At 37.8% G+C, this 22,308-nt stretch overlaps 1 protein-coding gene across 3 annotated transcripts in view; it reads right to left on the bottom strand.

Annotated features, from left to right (window-relative positions):
* Positions 1 to 312: 312 nt before the first annotated feature.
* The window catches only part of SUSD1 (sushi domain containing 1), a 49,149-nt gene continuing 27,153 nt past the window's right edge, over positions 313 to 22,308 (bottom strand). For all 3 annotated transcript variants that reach the window (XM_075739386.1, XM_075739387.1, XM_075739388.1), the window contains exons 12-16: positions 13,138 to 13,231; positions 11,798 to 12,053; positions 7,222 to 7,261; positions 4,291 to 4,384; positions 313 to 1,417 (exon numbers count right to left, since the gene is read on the bottom strand). In XM_075739386.1, coding sequence (XP_075595501.1) covers positions 1,279 to 1,417; positions 4,291 to 4,384; positions 7,222 to 7,261; positions 11,798 to 12,053; positions 13,138 to 13,231 — 623 coding nt within the window. In that variant the 3' untranslated portion in view covers positions 313 to 1,278. The remainder of the gene's footprint in view (positions 1,418 to 4,290; positions 4,385 to 7,221; positions 7,262 to 11,797; positions 12,054 to 13,137; positions 13,232 to 22,308) is intronic.

The raw sequence follows: 22,308 nt of genomic DNA, 5'->3' as shown, positions 1-22,308 counted from the left end.
ACTAACTTGAAGGGCAGATTTAGTAGGCAGTGGAAATGCTGGATAAAAAGAAATGGTATCTGCTCAGATCTGAAAAAAGCACCCCCAGTTAGATGCAGCAGTTAAATGCTCTCTCATGTAACTTTGATTGTAATTGCTTTCTGCTGTTACACTTTAAAATACCCTTTTTAAACACCAAAAAAGGAATTATAGAACATCTAAAATTATAAAGCCAGCAGGAATCAGCAATATTTAGCATTCAAAAAAAAGAGGTCTCATACATTCAAAGTGATAAAACACAAAACATAACCTAGAAAAAACAACAAAACTGAGTAAAACCCAAAACTTCTTTATTTCACCATTTAACAGAATGACTTTCCTAATATATCTAAAAGCAACTTCTGAACAGGAGTGGAAGTAATCAAAGGCATTTGATTCTTTCTTACAGAAGGAAAAAATATTAACTGGGAGTATGCCATAGGAAATTGGTTAATTGTACTTTATTAAGTGACTCTAACCAGATGTTACATATCGGCTCATTAACCAGACAATGGTTTAATGGCTTTACTCAGCTGTAATTAGAACAGAGATTAACAAAACTGCACTTAACACAGGTAGCTCCTTATTTAAATTAGTTTCACATGCCATTAAAGCTACTCAGCTTGTTGGCAAACTGCAGTTTTATAGATTGGTGTATTATTTGTAATTATTGCTAATTGCTATGAGCAATGATTGCAGTATCTCTGGAACACATCTGTTGCTGACACTATTTAAATGTGACAATTTCATGGCTAACAACTCTGTACTTGTTGTTGAAGTACTATTACTCGTGACTGATAGAAATCTACCTTTACACTTGGAAATACAACAGGCACTTATATCTAAGAGTTGATCTGTATTTTCTCTCATAATGGGCCACTTTCTGTTTCCTAAGGTATCTAAAGTAGCAGTTGATCCCCAGTGTCAACTGTATCGGGGATTATTCATGTAATAAAGTACAACACAGACACTCATTATCAGGCGTTGATGTGGCTGGAATCGCTGAAAGGCTGTGGCCAACACACTGGACACATGCTAATGTCTCTGACACAAACCTGTTTGTAAGGTAAGGTTCTCCTTTACATACCACACCATCTGGAAACAAGGGGAGACAATAAACACCTCACTTCCAATAGTAAACACATTTCAAAGGCCCATGCTATAGTACATATGTGCCGTGCAGATACATCTATATACGACAGATGCTGGCTTTGGTAAGAAGAGTGCATTTTCTCTATGCTGACTTCAGGGGTTAACACATCAGAGAAGAGAGACATTTTCAGTCTCTAGGAATGATGATGTAATCCCTGTTTGTGCCACGTCCATCGTAGCAGATAAATGTACAGCCTCACAGGCTAAAGCAGCAGGCGGGGAGTACACTGTGCTCTGGAGATAAGAGCTGGAGAAAGAGAAAAAATTCCAGTTAAAAAAAACCCCACACTTAAAAACAGTTCCAAGACTCAAGCATGGACCTGACAGAGAATTTGCATCACACATATTGATGGGATAAATGACAGAGCTTCTAAAGTTTTTTTAAGACCTAAGGTGCTGGTATAAAGTCTGAGTATTATAGCCAGCGTGAGATGGGTAGGAAGCATTCCCATAGGGCCTGATGACTACCTGACCAACATTAACTCTGGCATCGACAACACTCATGCCCAATGCAGATCTTCAGAAAGCTGAAGTTTTGGCACCATCCTTATGCATCTGAGTGGGCATCACATATAAAAGGAAGCAAAAGATTAGGAGGAATGAAGCAAGGTGAATGTGCGACAAAGCACCTTAACAGCAACAACAACATTAGCCAATTCATGGGCTAACGAATTTTTTAAATGAAAGAAATTAATAATATTTAAGGACATCAACAATCAGGCTGTGCATTTTGTGAATCCAGTGCCAGACTATTACTCGCTGAGGAATAGTTAAAACATGTCAGCAACCACACTACTGGGAATTCACAATCTGTCCCACTGAGGTAAAATAATCCCTGAGGCAGCGGACATGTGGCAAGCTGGTGAGCACTTGAATACAGTGGTTCTTTGTGACAGACACCGCACAACAGGAAAGCTTACAGGGATCCCAAGAAACAATCCAAGACCATTCACCTGACATCATGGCAAGATCAGCTGTAGCTGTGTCATTACTGACAAATGTTTGTTAACCTGCTCTTGCAGACCACCCAGAAGCCATGGTTTCACAGCATTTGCAGCGATCTGTTCCCATGCCTCCCTCTCCTACCGCTCAGAAGCACATGGGTATACTGTCCATGGATGGTACATGTACCATGAGCACCCTGGACAGGAGGAAGTTGTCTTTCTATAGTGGCTTTTCATATATTTGTATATAATGCTTTTTGGCAGTCTCTTCTTTGCCAGGCTAAGCAACCTACGAGTAGATTACCCTATTCGCAGTTGGATCAACAGATCTCATGTCTCTCTTGTCGAGTTCCTCTGTCTCTTTCTCGTGATGGGCCACATCTTTCTTGAAGTACAGTGCCTAAAACAGGACCATGGCTTTACAACTGGACAGGGCTGAAGGCCCTGAAAATGTAATTTTCAAATTACATTCTTACTCAGAAATGCATTAAACTCATGCTTATTTAAAATGAAAAGAGTATTTGTTATTTATGAATATTACAGCTACTTCGAGAGCACTGTGAAGGATCTTGTCACAAGTGACACCTGGGTTTTCCCTTCTCTTCCTCCTACTGGGATGGGGAAGCTTTAATTTCTGCCAAGTATTCTGATGTTCTCTAAAACAGAAGCATGGATTCAAGAATTTCTCTGTATGTGGGATCAAAGGCCTAAAAGATACTTGCTGAATTATCAAGTCCTGGCCCCCAACATTACACCACATTACAGCATGACGCCTGTCAGATGTACTCAATGTACTCAGCTCCCTAAGGAGGGAGCACACCTGGGGTTTTTTTGCTCTCACTTCTTTTTAAAGAAGACTGAAATGGAAGTTCAGGACCTAATCTTCTCTACATTCATTCACAACTGGTTCATACTTAGATGTGATTCTTCCGGTACTGTCTATTAACTTAAATAGCTCTCCTATCACTGTGATGCTAATTGATTTGACATAGTTTTACGAAGTATTTATATCCCTCTGACACATTTTCGCCAGAGAAAGTGAAATAACTGAGAAGCCTTTCACACCATGACAGTCCCTCCTCCTGCAATAAACCCTCTGCCAGGAATGCTAGTTTAGACACCAAGACAGTTATAGCCCCTTCTACCTCAAATGCCAAAGCTCACTCTGACAATGTTTTTGAAAAAAAACAACCAATCAACCCTGCAAGCTAAAGTTTATCACTGCATCCTATTGCCAAGGGAATTCTGAGATCCCTTTCTTTAATTACTTAAGGAAAATGAAGACCCTGTGGAACCTTTATTTTGGAATTTAGATTGTAAGAACTGATTTGAAATCTAGACAACTACAAATAACCCAAATAACCCTACTTTCTCCAGCCCTGTATAAGACTGGCTCCTTCTATTTCTGAATGCCAAATAAGCAACTTAATCAATCAACACTCTATACCTCACAGCCCCCAAACTGGAGGCTCCTGACTTCTGAAGGAACCCAAGTCAGAAGACTATTCTTAGATATAAACATATTAAAACAACAACAAAGAGGTATTTTTTGGTCAAGAGATTTGACACATATATAGACATTCAAAGTTACTTAAAGGCACATATTTATTTTACCTTTGAAAGGAAGACAATTATAAACTTACTGCCCCCTGAAGGATCACGAAACAGAACAAAATAATTTTCTTAAAAATGTCTTACATGTTTTTATCATGGCCTTTAGCTAAAGATCAACCACTACTGAAAAACAATCCTTTTAGGCCTCTTGAATAGAGTTGGGAAGAGTAGAAATTGGCTCCTTGCATAGGAAAATAACATCAACATTTCTGTGTGTATGACTTCACTTTTAGAGTGGCACAGCATATAAACATTTATTTAGTTACGACTAAATCAAAACACCTCTCAACTAAATTCCTGTTGCTACTCATTGTCTGAATCCTTCCTTTATTAAGATGAGCCCCATACTTTTCACATGTTACGCCAATGATTGCAAAGATAGAGCAGGCATCAGTTCAAGCAATGGAGAGTGTTAGTGACCACTGAAGGAACTCTTGATAATAGTCTCTAAACACCCAAGAGGCCTAAACCAAGCAGGTTGGCAAGAAAAATTATCTGAAAACAAAAACACATAAGCCTTCTGCAGGAGAACTACAAAACTGGAGTTAATAGCAATACATACCGTGCTGCTGAGAACGAGAGGAACAATACAAGACAGACTGCAGCAACTGACCCGAATCCAACAGCAGTCATGTACTGCAGAGTGGGTGGTAAGCCTAAAAGAAAATATCAAACAATTCAAATAAATAAACACCAAATAGCATAGGTTCAGTCTGGTGACTGACCAACTGAGCCTGCTCAGTTAAAGAACTGTAACAAAAGTCAGATGCTGGACCTACTACTCAGTCAGGTAGTAATGGAGCTGACTATCTAGTAGTTACCATCCAGTTGAGGAAGTAAGATTAAATGATATATGTCTCAGAAGTGATTATACTTCTCCATCCCTCTGTTTCCTGCCTTTTTCTTTCTTCACTGGCAATTTCAGTTTAAATCATATGCCAAGGTGGTGTCTGGTGCCAGATAATCCTAGTGCTTTACTACATGGCTCAATGCGTCTCTTCAAAATTTCTACAATCTGGGCATGCTTTCGCTTCCCCATTCTTTTATTACTTTTTTTTTTTTCCAAGTGACAGAACAGAAATAAACCTGGCAATGACAGCATTACCCGAGCCCGTAATACCAGACGCCACCCAGGCAAAGAACAAAAGGCTTACAGTGATTTGCTGTCAAAACAAGAATTACTAAGGACTACTGGTGAAGGTAACCTGAGGAAATAGAAACTCAATCCCTTCCAGCCACCTCTATCCCATTTTCAGTATTAGTCAAAGGTTATTTCTTACTGGATTTCTAGGATGCTGCATCTTTTTCCTGCAAGATTCCAAAACTCTATTTGCTGTTAAATCTTGCAAGCATAAGTATTTCATGTTTTAGCAAAAATTTAAATTCTTGCAAAAATGGCACTCACTTCAGTGAAACTACTGTATATGTCCATAATGAGAATCCGAGTGCCTGAACATCAGAAAAAACAACTTCTGTTACTTAAATTGAACTCTTTTTTGGCTCATCTGAATGCACAGGCACAAAACTGACTGGGTGCTCACCTGAAACACACTCAACAATTGATCTGAAGCACAAAAAAAAAAAAATCATACAGAGCCATAAGGAGAACCTGACCAGTTTACTGACTTTGCCTAACACGGCTCAGTGAAGCAAGGCTTCTATCTGTGCAGCACCTCTCACCTGTAAACTTACTGTGAGTCTGGCAAAATAAAGAATTTCAGACAGGGACCATGCAAGGAAAATCTGTCCAACCTACAAGCATGTTCAGTTTTGGTAAATGTTATACCTGTCCCTACATCACTGTAACACCAGTTTCCAAAAGCAAGTTATGCATCTCTAGAGCAGATGTCAGCCCTCCATAAAAACAACAGAATTGTCCTCCCTACATGCTGCAGAGTGTATTTGGTGAAAAACCCTCAAAATTCATTTTACTTGTATGTGACAGAAGGAAGTATGCTTCTAACAGCTTTCTACTACTTTTTATGACAATGATTTATCATACAATGTGTAGCTTTGTCTAGATGGCATCTGAAACAGGCCCATTTGGTTGAGATTTAATTTACAGATTTGCCTTCCACACAAGTTGAATTAAGAAATACTCCTCAAAGGATTCAGGGAGCAAAAAATATTCTCATTGTCTCCAGCTGCAGAAGTACCTTAGGCCAAAGACACCATCTGGCTAGAAGTCCATTCAATATAAAGGCACATGGATTTAAAACAGAAAGCCAAAGGCCAGACCTGTCCTATTCCCATCTTCCAATGCCCACTCTTTTCATCCCAAAACTAAAATCCACCTTTACATAAGACAACCTCTGATGATGCTCTATAAGCTGATAAATTACAAATTCAGAAGAGGACAATTTTCTTTCAAGAGTTATTTTACAGCTCTTGCCTATACAGCTCTAGCAACAGAGCCCTCAAACCTAGGGAATCCATGATCTCAGCCAAGTCTCCTCAACCACAACTGCCTAAATTATATTCTAAGTGCAGTGGTAAATGAACTAGGTTGTGAGAGTAAACAACAAAAGGCAACCTAGAAACAAACACACAGCTGTCACCAGAACATCAGTAATAGCAATAGTCAGACGTGGGTTTTGTGAACAGATGCACCTCAAGCACTCCATGCACCATATGATTTATTATCATTCCAAAGTACTGTGTCACACTCCAGTGTCACTGCATTTCCTAACTCCAATTCATGAGTCCTTCAACTCAAAAGCAGAATTGAGAATTTGTAGAGGACATCAGCTTCATTTGTCAGGAGAGGTGAATGTTTGCTTTTTGCTGAAACATAATGAAATGGCTGAAGAGAGTACTTTCTACCATAGTGACAAGGAGGGAAACTTATTCTCTAGTGGATTCCAAACTTCTCTGAGGTAAACTCATTCACTGGAAACATTTTATAGCCAAAAAGATAAAACCATGCTTAGAAATTCACTGGCTTTTAAAGTTATACCATTATACTTTAAAGAAACCGTACTTACAAGTACAAAAATTAGCCATATTTTTCATTTTGCATGGTGTCTTTTATTTTCCTAAGTTCATAAAAGGACTTAATTCTCCAAGAACGACCTGAACACATCAAAATAAATAATGTGGCTTCTAAAAGCTAGAAAGTGTTTTTTAGGAAAAAAACTAAAAACTTTTAGCAAATATAGAACTATCTTAAAACAGGCTTCTAGAATTTCACGTCTTCCTTGCTTCAAATCCTTTGTGCACAAAAATTGCTGTAAAGATTTGCATGTGATGGATAGAAAGAGTAATAGTGAAAACCAGGGAGAAAACAGAGAATCCATTTTAGAACGTAATACCGAATCCATTAAGATGGAATACTGAAGTGCAAGGAAAATTTTTTGTCACTAACCTTTCCAATCCTCAAAGTCAACCAACCATCAATGGCAAATGAAGAAACAGCCACAGTAATTATTAGTTTATGCTGCCAAGCAAAGCCATGACAATTTCTGTTTTCTCATTGAAGGAAAAATTGACTTACTTTTAATATGTGCCCAAACAGCACAGGACTGTGTTGTCACCTGAAAATGAAAACATAAAAGGCACTGTTTCTCATGAGAGAAATTTATTATCACTAACACCCTCTGCAAGAGCAGCCATCCACAACATACTGTATTTTATTACTATTGGGAATGGAGTTTGTTATTTCCCTGGTAGCAGCATCTAGCTTGTCTGAAAAGATTATAAACTCTAAAGATAAGAATAGAAATAGAGCTTTGATGAAAGTCTGGCTGAAGTCTTTTAGGTTATCACTCTTCCTTTCTTTCTACCATCTAGGCATGCAAGTAACATAGAAGAATCTTTGAAGCTGCTTGGATAAGAATTCAGAATTTATGAAATGCTAAGGTAGGACTGAATATGCTGTATTAAATCTATCCCTATGTAGAATACATATATTAAAATATGGTACTTGATGACATGTTTTTCAAATACTAGATGTAGGAGTTTTTTCAGTTATGACAACTTGCTTGATAATTTTTAACAATTTCTATGGATTACTTAGAGTAGTTAATGTTCACAGTAGTTGAATAAATGTTTATCAGGGGTCTGCTTCTGCAGACTTATTTAACAAGTTTGGGTTTTTTAACAGCAAGCTTTGGTCCCTGTAGAGCTTTTTTTTCCCCCTAGCACTTCACACTCATACATACACAAGAAATTCTAAGTCCTATTGTCTATTGTATAATTACTGTGAAATCTATATTTGTAGTGCGTCTATACATACTTCCGTGCTAAACGACTTTCACAGAATACATGCCCATGTATCTTTAATGTTTTGGCAAAATGTGTATTATGTTGCTCTGGATAATAGTACGTTTCTATGAAACTGAAGGCTACATTTCAAAGCGTTTGCACAAAAGGACAAAGGCACATTTCTGTGCTTAATATTACTTTTGTGTTTCTGCATGCTGAATTGTTTCTTAAATGCATTTTTTAGAAGGAATTTTCTGGTTATTTAAAAAGACAAAACACTGACAAAGAAAATCCTCTTAGGAGAGGGAGAATAAAGAACAAGGGGCAGATTTAAAAAACTCAACCAAATGCCAGATTCTGGAGGCACTGCTGTAAGTGCCATCATCTTGAAATAGCTACCTCCATGACATACTCTAGTTTGCAGGAAATCAGTGATCTCCTGCCTATCAGAGAAGTTACTGAGGTCCCAGGAATCTCAGCAAAGTTCAGTGATCTATACTGTATTCTGAATCAAATTATAAATCCCTTCCACGAACTGGCACCTTTTGAGAAAGTTATCAGTAAAATGACTCCTCCAAATACTTGAGTGTCCGTGGATCTCAAAGTCTGTATTTCATCCTGGATATTCACAGGTAGCTAAACCCCTTCCACAGCTGCACATTTAAAAGACTTCTGGAGAAAACAGAAAATATTTTGCACTTTTCCCAGGTGACTTTTATTAGGCTAATTTTAACAGCAGGGCTCATTTTCATTCCAATTTTCCAAAAAACTCATAGCTTTTTTCCTGAAAAGACTTTGTGTCATCTTCACCTTTCACAGTCCTGTTCTTAATTCTGTTACATGTATGAACTGTTTGACACAAAAAAGCTAATGTTGACACTAAATAAAAGCTATGCTAAAGAAATTAATCTCAAGTAAGTGTAAACTCTGCCTTTTTAGTTCTTGCCTTTCACTATGAGCCTTGGCTCTCTGCACAGCATGGAATCCATAAAGTTATCATTGGATATTAGATGGGTTTGAGTTATTTTATTAGCAGTATCCCTCATGGAGCAGAACACTCCCAAGGGTGGACAATTTGTTCCACTTAAGTAAGGTTTTCATGATAATGACAGTAAATTCTCATTTGTTCCCAAATTCTCCCTTGGTCTCCGTCATTGCTATACACCAATTGCCAAATTCATCAATGTGAAAAACGGTAATTTCCATTATCTCCAACTTCCTAACTACTTTCCTTGTACACCCCCAACGATCTCCTCAGATCATCTGACCAGCCTTTTAACACATCTGAAGGTCCTGCACAAATGAAATATGCATTTTAAATCCTCCACCTTGAAAAATAAACAGAAAATAAAAACCACACAGCAGACACCTTGTTCAGGACCTCCAAATCTGAGCAAGGGATGAATGAATGTGGACTCATAACAGAACAGCTTACTTGCCTTAACTGTTGTCCACACAATTTTATCTGAATTGATTTTCCCACCCTTACCACAAAGAAAATAAGTCAGGTATATCGAGGAATAATGGCAATAAAAAGTCACAATCAAGCCATGATTTTGCAGCGTGTATGATACAAATTGTACCATTCTCAGCATGAAGTGGTGTGGAGCCAGAAGGGACTCTGGAGGATGCCAGAACATAAAGTACAATATCATTATTGTACTTTATAACGTTTATAACATTATAACATTCTCATGAACGTTAGTTAGGAGTCTATGACTTACATTTCTAATGTGTCTGTATTCAAATGGAAATGTGTTCAGAAATAAAATACATTACAGAAATGCTGACTTCACATGTACTAATGATTGAGGGCCAATTGAAGAGCCAATTTTTTAAGAAGTAGACTTTTAAATGTTAACTCTTGAATCCAAATCCCGTTACTGCAGTAATCAGATTTTCAGAAATTCTCAACATCCAACAATCTTAAATTTAAAATTCTGGATTTCTTTAACTTCTTAATACCAACAATTGCACAAAATACAAGGGCATAAGAATTGAAGATAAACCAGTACTTTTGAGCCACAGGTCCAAGTTCCATTACAAAGAAGCAGAGCTGGGAACCAAAGCTGTTTGGTATTTGCAATCCTAATAATGATCTATAAATGTTGTATGTAACTTAGTGTACTTTGTCAAGTAACAAATGCCATACAGGACAGTGTATATTAAGGAGCTGATGCACTCCTAAGGGAAGGAAGCGAAGAGTGACTTCTACAAATAACAGTAACAATATTCATCAAATCAGTGGCCTAGAAAATACATCTGGCAATGCTAGAGATGAAACATCAAGAAATAGTGTATATGAAAGAGAAAGAATAATGTAACTTTGAAGCAGTTTAACAAACAGCTAGCAGAGATGCATAAGCAATCTGCACTCTCCTGTGCAAAAAAAGTCAAGTCTCAAACAGAAAGAACAATAGGAAATACTGAAGGGAAAGAGCTAAGGAAACCAATGCATAAAATCTAAGGATACATAAACTGAGTTCAAGGATGCATTTAGGAGAGCTTAAAGAGGCTTAACTTGTATACAGTTGACACATTAACAATCCTGCTCAACAGAGTAAAGCTTTCTAAAAAACACAGTTTGTTGTCCAAATTCCAGGATATTTTGGGCTAACTTAACATTATTTATAAAATTAATGCCTTCAAATGACATTTTTCTACTTATTCCCTCACACAATTAAAAATTTATGACAAATGACAGACTTGTATCAGGATCAGAAACCACTTTATCTGTACTATAAAAGCTTCTTAGACTATTGTTAAAGCATACGTTACACAAAACATGTGCTGCATAGATAGTAGGTACCAGTAACAGCTACTACATGCACTTGCTTTATTTCACTCGCTTTGCACTAAGACAGTTACATTTCTTAATAGAAGCTGTTTTCACTTACTGAGATTCGGGTGTAGGCTTCCAGAACTGGAGAGAATTATTTACAAGTGACTCACAGACAGTTTTTGTGTGTCTCCTTGCTTCGTGCTGTATGCACAAAGTCCTAAAACTTTTTTTTTTTGAGTGGCAGGGTGAGGCACTGTTTAGGTTTTTTCTTTAGTAGGGATAGCTTTGTTCTGTTTCTGTACTTGACATTCAGGAACTGTACGCACATGAAAAGTCTATCATCTGGCCCATACGAGAAAAACTTCCTACTGCTGAGACTTATATTGTGAAAAAATTACAAGCTGTTGACCCCCGAGATAGGTAATGACTGGAAAACTAGTGGCACAGTAACATCCTGGGAGACAAGACAACAGAGCATGAAAGAACTGAGATGTATGTTTTAGGAACTTTTTGTTTCTAATTAAAATACATATTTACTTTAAAATGACAAAAAATTAATGCTAGTAATATATTTTTTTCCACAAGGCTTTCCTAAGGGAGCTGGGGTTCACATTCATTGCTATGTGGAAAGTAACACACATGATAAAATATATTTTTCCTTGTCATTTGGAGAACTGGAATATTTTGCTATAAAACATTCCATTACAAACTAAAATGGGTAAATTCTTCATTGCAAAGGAGTAATTTTCAGATTCTCATAGTAATCTCTTTCACTAAATTCTGGCCTAATAAAGACACCTTCAATTACTGAGGACAACAATGGCTCTTCATTTTTATTTTTTTTTCCACTGTTTGCCTTTTGGCATCCGGAGTTGCTCCAACATTACAGTGACATCAATATCTGTACAGAATTACAAGAGTTACTTAAAGAGCTTCAGACTTAATCTAATTCTATGAACGAACAGATCCTTGCAACATCATAAAATAATTTTAAAATCTAACACAAAGCTAACATTTTCCTCTTTTTTCGCCAGCAACATTTCATTCAACATGTATAAAGAAAAGGTTTTAAAACATCCATTACCTTATTCCATTCACTTATTATTCTCAAAAAAACATAATACTCTTCTCCCAGCTTTAAAGGAGCATTATAAAACTTCCCGTAGTAATGTCTGTCTCCAAGAGCAATTGACATGTTATCAGCAACATCCTTCGCCCGAAATTCAGCTGCCACATATCCTTTAACATCAGTGGTGTTACTAAAGAAAGTTGCAGCAGCAAAGGATTCACAAATAAAAGTGCTTTGCAAACCCAGAGGAAGCACAATCACTTGATAAAGACTAGAGTGAAACAAAAAAGTAAACATTAGCCCACAAAAAAAGTAAACATTAGCCCTCACTTCAACATACTATGCATCAGATATTCTCTAATTCACATTGTCTTTTCTGTTTGTAGCCTCTTAACAGCTTTTTATGATCAATGTTCAATACCAATGCTTCTTATACTAAAATACTTCTCTGTGTGTGTGTTCCACTGTGTTTTGAACCAAAATCACTGCATGCACAGCTTAGAGCTGGTTCTCCTCGTTACATGCACATTATCTTTACATGTTCACGCATGTTCAGATGAGCATCAAACTGAGTTATTGCAGGCTATCTCTTGCTCCTGTCATCTAACACGTAAGTTCAACTATGAAACAATACAAGACTGGCCTCTAAACTATTCATGATTTCCCAGAAACAAGTCTTTTTTCTGTTTAAAGAAGGATATGACAGACACCATTTGTAAAAAAAATAATCAAATCTGTCTTCATACCTCCCAAAACAATGTCTAGTCTATGGTATCCAACCATAGGAAGACTAATTATTAGGGCTGTTACACTAGTCATTTCCTGAAATGTTATTAGCTTTCAAACAATTTCTGCTTTAGTGTAATGCTGAGTTACAATTACCTTTTCCTTCTATCACAGACAGCACTTACTAGGGTGTAAATCCTTTTTCTCTAGAAATATATTTTGGTAGTAATACACTAATATGAAAACAGTACTTCAGAATATCCATAAATACAGACATTGTTTACCATTTCCTCTGGCTCCTAGGGAAAAAAAAAAAGTACTGTCTGCATGAGTTTGTTGGATCCATCAATAAAAAAATCTGCTGTGACTTCACTGTGGATAAAGGAAAAAAAACCAAAACCCAACAGTGAAAGCTCAGGATTATCAAAACCAGAATTTTGTTCCAGAAAGCAGGTAAGAGTCTGAAACCAAATATTACTCTGCTAAGGGAGGAGAAACTGGGAGTTACAGCTTAAGTTTTCTCCCATTGCTAACAAAAATAACCTAACCCCCAGAAAAAGTTCCGATATGTAAGTAACATAAATTTGCAGGATGTTTTTTGAAAGGGTGAAGAATGCACAGATACAAACCTGATTGGTCCATTTCGATCTTCTGCTTTCCGGAGTCTGAGCGAGGGTGAGGAACCTTTTACTGCAACAAATTCTACATCTGGGAAAGGGGGATCTAAAAAGTAAACAAATACCAGTGTTTTAGAGAGGTCTTAGAAATATTTCAGGCATGAGGGTTCCTAGCTATTTTTCCCCAAAAAACTTCCTCTGTTAACCGAGCCTCAAACCCCTGATGGCTAAAGTCTGCAGACAACATAAATAGTCTGGTCAAGAAAAACAGAGAGCAAATACAAGCACGATGGCAGAGCAGCCCCAACTCAAAGACCTGTGTTGAAATATCTGCTAGCTGGGAAAAATAGAGGTGTCCCAAAATGACGGTAGACTACAGACAAATGAGACAGGAAAGAAGCAGCAGTATTATTTGTTAGACTAACTGAAATGGTCAAGAAGAAGAAAAAGATGAAACTCTGGGCACACAGCCCACTACAGGAAATAAAATGGTATGAATAAAGGAGTATCTATTAGCATCAAAAGCAGTTTCAAGGACACAACTTCCTTAGTTACTACTCACAGTCAGCTAGCAATATCCAGCCCCTTAAATTTAATGTCAGTATGGGTACAGAGCTCTAATTTGTTTTAGCGGGAATTTGCATCAAGGCCAATACTGAACAAACACTTCTGCCTCTAATTTCAATGGCAAGGATGACAGCTGCACACTGACAGAGCCTGGTGCTATGGTAATGGAAATTATCCCTATCAGCCTGGAAGCAAAAATGAAAAGAGCTTCAGTGTGCACAACCAAGGGAGAAGACTGTGAAGCACTGATATTATCTACCCAGGAGTCCGAAAGAACTAGCACAGATATTTATAGGTATGGCTAGGCTGTTTGAAAACTGATCGATCAAGCTGCTGATGTGATATCTGACTAAAGAGTAACAAATGTAGTGCTTATATACAGAAAGCCAAGACTTCGGAGCACTGTTAGAAAGAATAATCAATGTCATGGTGACAAACAAAAGAAAATCAATGCAGATTTGCCACAGTTAAGTCACATTGGGCAAAATCTTGCTGAGAGGCATGGATTTTTCAAACAGCTAGAATATGGATACCTGCACATGTATGTTGAAACACAGAAAACCATTAGTTCAGCAAGTGAAAATGAGGCTTGGTAAAAAAACCTGTGAAGTGGGTAAATAACTGGTAAATAGGGAGCTAGCAAAATACAGCATGTTGGAAGCAGAAACACTGAGGTTTCTAGGTTACTAGAGGAGTTCCTCCAAGACTAAACCATGTAAGTACTTAAAGTCTGGCATTTTGTTAACAATCATGGTGCAAAATCCAGGTGCATACAGATTAATTTTGCTGTTCAAACAATGCTAGATGGTGCAAAGCAAAAGCAGTATGAAGACATTACACAGGAAGAACTGAATCACCTTTACAGCTGTTGTTTTGCAGAAATGGGATTAAATTCACCAGTATAAAGTTCAAGGTGATACACTTGTGGCTACTAACACGAATTTTTTGCTTTATACTCTAAGTTCCTTTGAGTAGTAGGAAAAGCGTATTAATACATCTCAGAATAAGTGTCAGTCACCAAAGTTGTAACAGGGGAAAAAAAAAAGGAAAAGGCTGCTTTAAAAAGCATAAGAAACAGATTTGTGTAACACTAGAGTAGTACCACCAGAGGTACAGAACGCCCAGGTGTGATCAATTCACAGTCCACCAGATCTAAGTGAAACCAGTGCAGAGGATGACTACAAGAAAGATCCAAACAAAGGAGAAATCACGTTATATGAGAGAACCAAAAACTTGTCTTTGTAGCCTACAAAAAAGGAATTTGGAAGCCTACACAATCTCTGCTTTAAACAGATGAAACATGGGAAAGGAACAACTTAAGCACAGTATGCCCAAAATAAAGACAATAGGCCATACAAGCATCCCTAGGAAGAAAAACCCTACTTTGCCCTTGGCAAAAATAATCCTCAGGAGAACCTCCTGCAAGTTTACCTAGCTGAATAAATTGCTCTGGTAGTTCCCTTTACCAGGTCCTCTTCAAAACCAGGCTATGGGCAAACTACCAGTGAAGAAATCAGCTACAGATGTTTAGGATTGAAATGAGAATAAGATTTCTATCCAGCAAATCCTTAATGTTCTACAATGGCTTCCCTCTAGCGGAGACAGGGCAGAAAATCCTTTCAGACAGTTTTCTGAGTTAATGAAGTGTATTGCATGGCTGCCTGCAAGAACAGGAAATGGTTTTTACTTCAGAAGGTCTTTTCAATACTTCTGCAACTGCAGATACTGTAAAATGCATAGACAGTATTTCTAGCTGAACAAAATAAATTAACAATATTTTACAGCAAACCTTTACGTCCTTTACACCTTGCAAACCTAAGCAAACAGAACTTAATATCTGTAAACCCTCCCTTAACTTCAATGGTTCCGCAGCACAGACGTTGCCAGTGGACAGAGTGACAGGAAAAAATATCTGTCAGGGTAGATTTACCTGGCACACTTCTCCTATCTTCCTTTCCTTTGGCATCCAGTACTACCAGAAGACACTATTATTAATTTCTCTATAGATTTTTCCAGTTTCCAAGAAAACCGTGGGAATTTCTTCTTTAATGCCAGCCAGAATGCGCTTTGCATGCAACAGTTTTGCATCTTTTTTCCAGGTCAGCAACGCAAGGGGGAATAGGGGGCAAACAGACTGCTGATTCAGTTCATAACAACTATATTTTTTTTATTTTCTATACTTTGACAGGAAAAATGCAAAACATGAAAATAAACAGCCATCTGACACTGACAGCCCTAGTAAGTGTCCGAAGGAGAGCAAAATCTGAAAAAACCCACACACAGTGCTTTCAAAATTTGGACTCTTTTGCATTTGTAGTTGCTGGTAAGAAATACTAACTACTACAAACATCAAACACATCGAAGACAATCTGCCTGTTTTAATAAGAAAAGTGAACAATTTGCAACAATGTGAAGTAGCAGTAATAATAATAATAGGAATGGACTTCATTTTTGCTTAAATAACCAGAAAGGAAACTCTGAAGGAGATATTCCACACGCAGTATTTGGCCACTGCGAGCTTTTATTAAAAGAAACACATTTCTAGAAACATCTTAAAAAGTCTGCTGTGAGATCATCACAATTTCCAGATTTAAAAATCCATGTGGAAAAAAACCTGACTTAACACCATCTAAAACAGGTGAAGGGAAAAGGGGAAAGCTACAGAGAGACAAAGACTTTGCACTACGTGGGCTGTGAGAAGAAAGCAAGATCCTCCAGTCTGCTCAGGTGCTGTTAGTGCTTTGCCTTTTCTAAAGGGTTTTGGGTTGTTGGTTTTTTTTAAAACCTTCACCAGCAGAACACATTAACATATCTGTAGCAGCACCCAGAAAATGCAGAACATAGCAAGAAAAGCAAGTATATCCAGTGATAGTCCCACTCGAAGCACTTCCCTATCATAGCAGTGCTATGTTACTAACACTTGGACATTTCATATTCAGGCTCATTTTCTACAATACAAAGCCATTTGCTGAGTCTCCCTCTGAACACGTAGGCGGGCTACAGGAACGAAGTGCATGCCAGGAAGTGCCTACCATTGGAACAGCACAAACAGCACACCCCTCAACGCTGGAGCAAAAGCCTGTTTGGTGTTACACCCTAATCACGCTCTTCAGAAAAAGCTAGCACGCTGGAAGCAGTTCACTATCAGTTATCATGAAGGCATTTCATCATGGAAGAGCTAAATTTTTTTCTTCAATCCTGGAAATTAACTGTTTACTTCTTGTTTTAAAGCCCTGTGTTTTGCCAATACTGTTTACTGCTGCAGTCCGAGAACTTCACAGGCAAACTGGCACAATACAAGCAGCATGGCTACTTTTATGACATTCTCCAGCAGTAATAACAGGAATATTTACTGCCTTTCCTGTCATCTGACCTTTTGTACAGCTCAGAAGCTGTAACTGGGACAACACTGTGCTACTTACCTTTGGATATATAATGCAGGCAAGAAAGGTTGTGAATCTCCTATACACAGACACTTCAACAATGAATGCACAAATCCACTTCTATCCTACCCTATATATGGATATGCACAAAACCTCTTAAATGGAATGACTTGTACCTTATTAAAAACCCCCTTTGCTCAGTGCCAGCACAGCCCTCTTTATAACCTTCCTTCATCATTTTGTGCTAATGACTAAGCTTTACAATAGTAATAGAATTGAACCACCAAGTCCAAATTAAGTTTACTGTACGTATTACAGCATAACTACTTTAACTAACTAGGTGAGCACAACATAAAGGCTGATGCAGATACATCACTATGAATTTGTAAAGGACTACCTGAAGCAATACTAAAGAACCCCCAGTTCACACAGATGGAAAAAGACTGAAAAAGCAAAGAATTTTGTTCAGCTTGTACAGGACTGGCTATAAAGCATAGACTGTGCCACCTGTATCAAGTGCTTTGTGAACAGAATGACAGAGGTGATGAGAACGATCATGACTTTGCAAGTATTTATGAAAAAATTATTGCTATGAAGGAGGTCAGAAAAAGAACAGAGAAACGGAGTTCGTACGAACTTAAAAACCATGCATTTGAATAGTGTCTACATAAAACTACAAAGTGCGTGCATGAACATATGTATGAAAGTGTTTACAGGACTAGCAGCTAACTTACTCCCTACATAAAAAAAAAAAAATCATCATGCTCAGGTTTTAATCACTCCTCTTCCCCCACTGCATAAATAACAAGCTCCTTTCTTTGCAATACTCATGCTCTGAAGCTGCACACTGTAACAGACTGTCTTTCTGCAGGTACATGATGTGCTGTCAGAATAAGAGCTGTCAGATCACCGCATCTCCAACAGTCTTTCACCTCCTTACTGGAAAGTAGATCTGGCTTTTCTCTCCTTTTCCAGACCTTAAAGAAGTCCCTTTATGAAAGAGTAAGTGTAAATCTTTTCCATCACATAGAGCAGAACAATAATGTATCTTTTAAGTGTGAGCATACATCCATGGGCAGGCAAACAAATTAGACATCACAATCTGATCTGTAATGTAGTAGGCTTTTCACATACTGAGATGAAAATGAAGGGCTCTAGAAGATTATACTCAGTATGTGAGGGAATTCATTCTTCTAATTCAAGTCACTTTCTAGACTCCCTGCTTGTGGCTCTTCTTACTGACTTACATGTTTATATGAAGAGAGAGAAGATATATACACAAGACTATGTGGCCTGCAGGTATATCCTGGACTAAAACAAAACCAATAGCAGCTAGAAACATAGGAACTACTACAACTGTCTGAAGGTACACAGGCTTGAGGTCAAATTTACCTAAACCCACTGGAAAGTGCATGTACAAATACGTAAGAAATGGCAGCATGTCTGAACAGTAAGCATAGAAGGAACTCAAAATACACCTTGATTATAACAAAAAAATTGAGAGGATGAAGAGTAATGAGAAATCATCACTGAATCTTTATGAGATTCAATTACAATTTAATTATTTTACAAGAAGGAAATGTAATCTAGTAATTTAGGCACAAAGGATATATTTCTAGTGTCCAGAAAATTTTATGTCATGTAAGTATGATGTTTTAGGTCACAGTGGTCTGCTCTAAACTAAAAAAGCTAGCCAGACATTGTAAATAAGTAGGAATTAACGAACTTCCCAAAGACCACAATATTGTCATATCCATCATAAAAAAATCTATCCCAAAGCAGAGCTTGCAAACAGATTCAAATATTAATAGTATTTTAATGCAGCTCAACTGAAAACTTTACTCTTCTTTAGGATATTAGAAGTGAAACCAAAAGCACTGGCACTTCATCTATTATTCTGTTTTTCAAACACTTGAAAGTGGTTACAAAATTCAGTCGTCTTAAATTCCTATGTGAAAACAATCAAATTAAGAACAATGCCTCGTCTGATCTTCAAAAAGGAAAAGGAAGCCATGTGTAAGTAGTGTAGTCCCAATAGAATAATGAACGAGAAAGTACATCCACAAGACACTCCTCCAGACACAAACTCCCTTCTTCCATAAAAGACAATCTTGCTACCATCTTTTTACAACTACAATATAATCACTGCCTAATCATTTTTTATAACTGACTCAGTTTCCTATCTCAAGTAGACAGGTGATAAGAGCTTGTCTAAAATAAGCTAAGAAGACATAAAAGACCATGCAAGATGCCTGGTACTGCAAGTATGAAAGGAGCAGAATTTCAATGATCCATAAAGCATTTGCTAGACTATATTTACCATCTGCAAGATGATGGGCAAAACCAACTTTGTGTTTAGTACAGAACTATTTTTAAAGGACACTACTTGCCAGGGAGAAAAGCAGGCTTTTTAGTCCCAAGTCCTTGCTTTTTTTCTTTAGAAACACTACAAATATAATATATCCTCATTGAGGAGATACATAAATACAAATATAGATATTCAGAATATAAAGTAGCTTTCTTAACATGCATTTGCAAATCATCCTTTCTGAAAAAAGGCCCAAACTTACTGCTAGCATTTACATGCTTATTGTATTCTGCAACAGTATTTAAAAATTTACACCAGATAATTTCCTGACAAGGATAATAAAGTCCGTTAGGCAGTGCTCATCCAATGTCTCTTCACAGAAGTTGCAACTCTACAGTTAAGATTTCCTGAACTCTTAAAATGCAGAAGCTGTGTGAAAGTCAAGGAGATACAACATCTGGATTTGACCCCACTGGGGAAACAGACCAGCTGACTGCATTTGTTAAAGGATGCTATATGAAACCTTAAACACATGGGGCCACCTACAGTACATTAAAAGTAAAACACTTTTCTCAGTTTCCTCTGAGTCTCTGTACTTGAGGCTGATCTTGCATTTATACAGTACCATTTAGCCAGAAAACCACCAGAGCACAAAAAACCCACCACTTTTCAGACTTGAGCTGGCAGATAAGCTGAGATCACTCCACGCACCGTGGAAACAAAATTGTCTGGTTTAACAACGCACATGACTACAAAATAACTGGACAAATGAAGCAGCAAATTATACACCTACTCTAAAATTATAAATAGTTCTTAAATAAATTGCTTGTACAGATAATTCAATTCCTGAAACATAAGGCACAGAAGTCAAAGGGACACTGCCAGAATTATTCTAACTGTGTCCTTTTTACCTTTGATAAGCTGAAACAGCAACGAACTTAACATCTTACTCAAATTCTCATTATTTGTTGAGCTTTGCAGCATGATTGCTGTTGGCTTTTTAATTTTCACTCAATTTCAACTACAAAAAGATGTACTTTTATTTTTTGACTTCCATTAAAAAAAGCACAATATGGAGTGTTTGCATGGCAAGTTTTTGATGAAGATTCTTAATGAGAGAGCCACACCTACCTTTTATTGCTCATTGAAAAAGGCAACTACAAGATAGAAAATGGCTTCTGTAGCAGGATCTTCTTTCAAGATGGAAATGACCTAACTTTTACGCAAAGACCTCTTCCGGGGCTATGCACGTGCATTTGTTAAGCAGTAACTCAGCAGAGGGGAAAACATGCCAGCTGCCAAGGCACAAATACCACTTCACACAGCACCTGCTGCAAAGGGTTCTGCTGAGGAAGTGAACTGATGCAATCCTGCAGAGTTTAGGAGTAAAGAGCTACTCTGAGTATGTATTCAAAAAATTCCGTCAGTCGACCAAATTCTAAGACAGCTTATTAGTTTTTTGCAAAGCTACATGTACTCATGAACTCATGGACACCATTTTGAGTGACAGCTAGGAAACTTGTTGAAAATTAATTACAAAATCATTACTGTAATTTCATTTAAAAAAAAAATAAATCTAGGTCATCATATATCCTAAACAGCTTTAGGAAACGAGATGTTTTGCATTTTATGAAGCTTAAAAACCTTAGATTTACTATTAAAAATATTGTAATACTATTAGTTTCAAAAGCCCCACAAATCCCCAGTTCTTCATAATCATCAGAGGAGAACTGGTTCCATCTAGTGCCTGAACAGAGGTACAGACACTCAGAGGGCTTTCATGTTTCTTACCGATGACAATTTGTGGCCCCAACATGAAGACAGACACCCAGCACCAAACACTGCACTTCACAGTAGAATGATAATAACCTAATACAGAAAGTCTGACAGTATAAGGATGGTGCAAAACTGTTCTAAACAAAAACAGATTCACAGATTGGTAGGGGTTGGAAGGGACCTCTGGAGATCGTCTAGGCCAAGCCCCCTGCTACAGCAGGTTGCACAGGATCATGTCCAGGCGGGTTTTGAATTATCTCCGGAGGAGGAAACTCCACAACCTCTCTGGGCAGCCTGTTCCAGTGCTCGGTCACCCTCAATGTGAAGAAGTTTTTCCTCACGTTGAGATGGAACTTCCCATATTCCAGTTTGTGCCCACTGCCCCTTGTCCTGTCACTGGGCACTGCTGAAAAGACTCTGGCCCCATCCTCTTGACACCCACCCTTTAGATATTTATATGTATTGATCAGATCCTCTCTCAGTCTTCCCAGACTAAAGAGACCCAGTGCTCTCAGCCTTTCCTCATATGAGAGATGCTCCAGTCCCCAATCATTCTCGTAGCCCTCCGCTGAACTCTCTCCAGTAGTTCCTGTCTTTCTTGAACTGAGGAGCCCAGAACTGGACACAATATTCCAGATGTGGCCTCACCAGGGCAGAGTACAGGTAAAAACGAGCTAAAAAATGACATGTTTTTAATCACAGCTTTTTAGTGCCATATAAATATCCTGTTAAATAGTGAAGCCAAGACTCTCCCTACAGAACTTTATTTGCTCAAATACCTTTTATGTTTTATACTCTACCAATGACAGATGAAGGTACCTGTCTGAGGTACTTGCAGGACTCTCTACTCTGGATCCCTGCAGACTTCAGTGATATGTGTTGTCATAAATACCCACATGAAGTGCAGTTTTGCTATTATCTCCAGTTCACAGTGGAGGGAACTCATACAGAAAAAGTGACTTATCCTCTGATGGGTTAAAGTCCCTGCCCTAGCTCCCGTAGATACCAATCTTGTGTCTAACCCACCAAACTATCTTTTCCCTGCTGTGCCAAAATGACACTCCAAAACATTGCAACCACATTTCTCTGCCCCTTCTGCTGTTGGACTGTCAACTCTACGAAATCTGTGAAAACAAACAACAATGAACA

Source organism: Balearica regulorum, chromosome Z (assembly GCF_011004875.1).
Source record: "Balearica regulorum gibbericeps isolate bBalReg1 chromosome Z, bBalReg1.pri, whole genome shotgun sequence".
In the NCBI taxonomy this organism is placed as follows: Eukaryota; Metazoa; Chordata; class Aves; order Gruiformes; family Gruidae; genus Balearica; species Balearica regulorum.
This window is presented reverse-complemented; position numbering and strand designations above follow the sequence as displayed.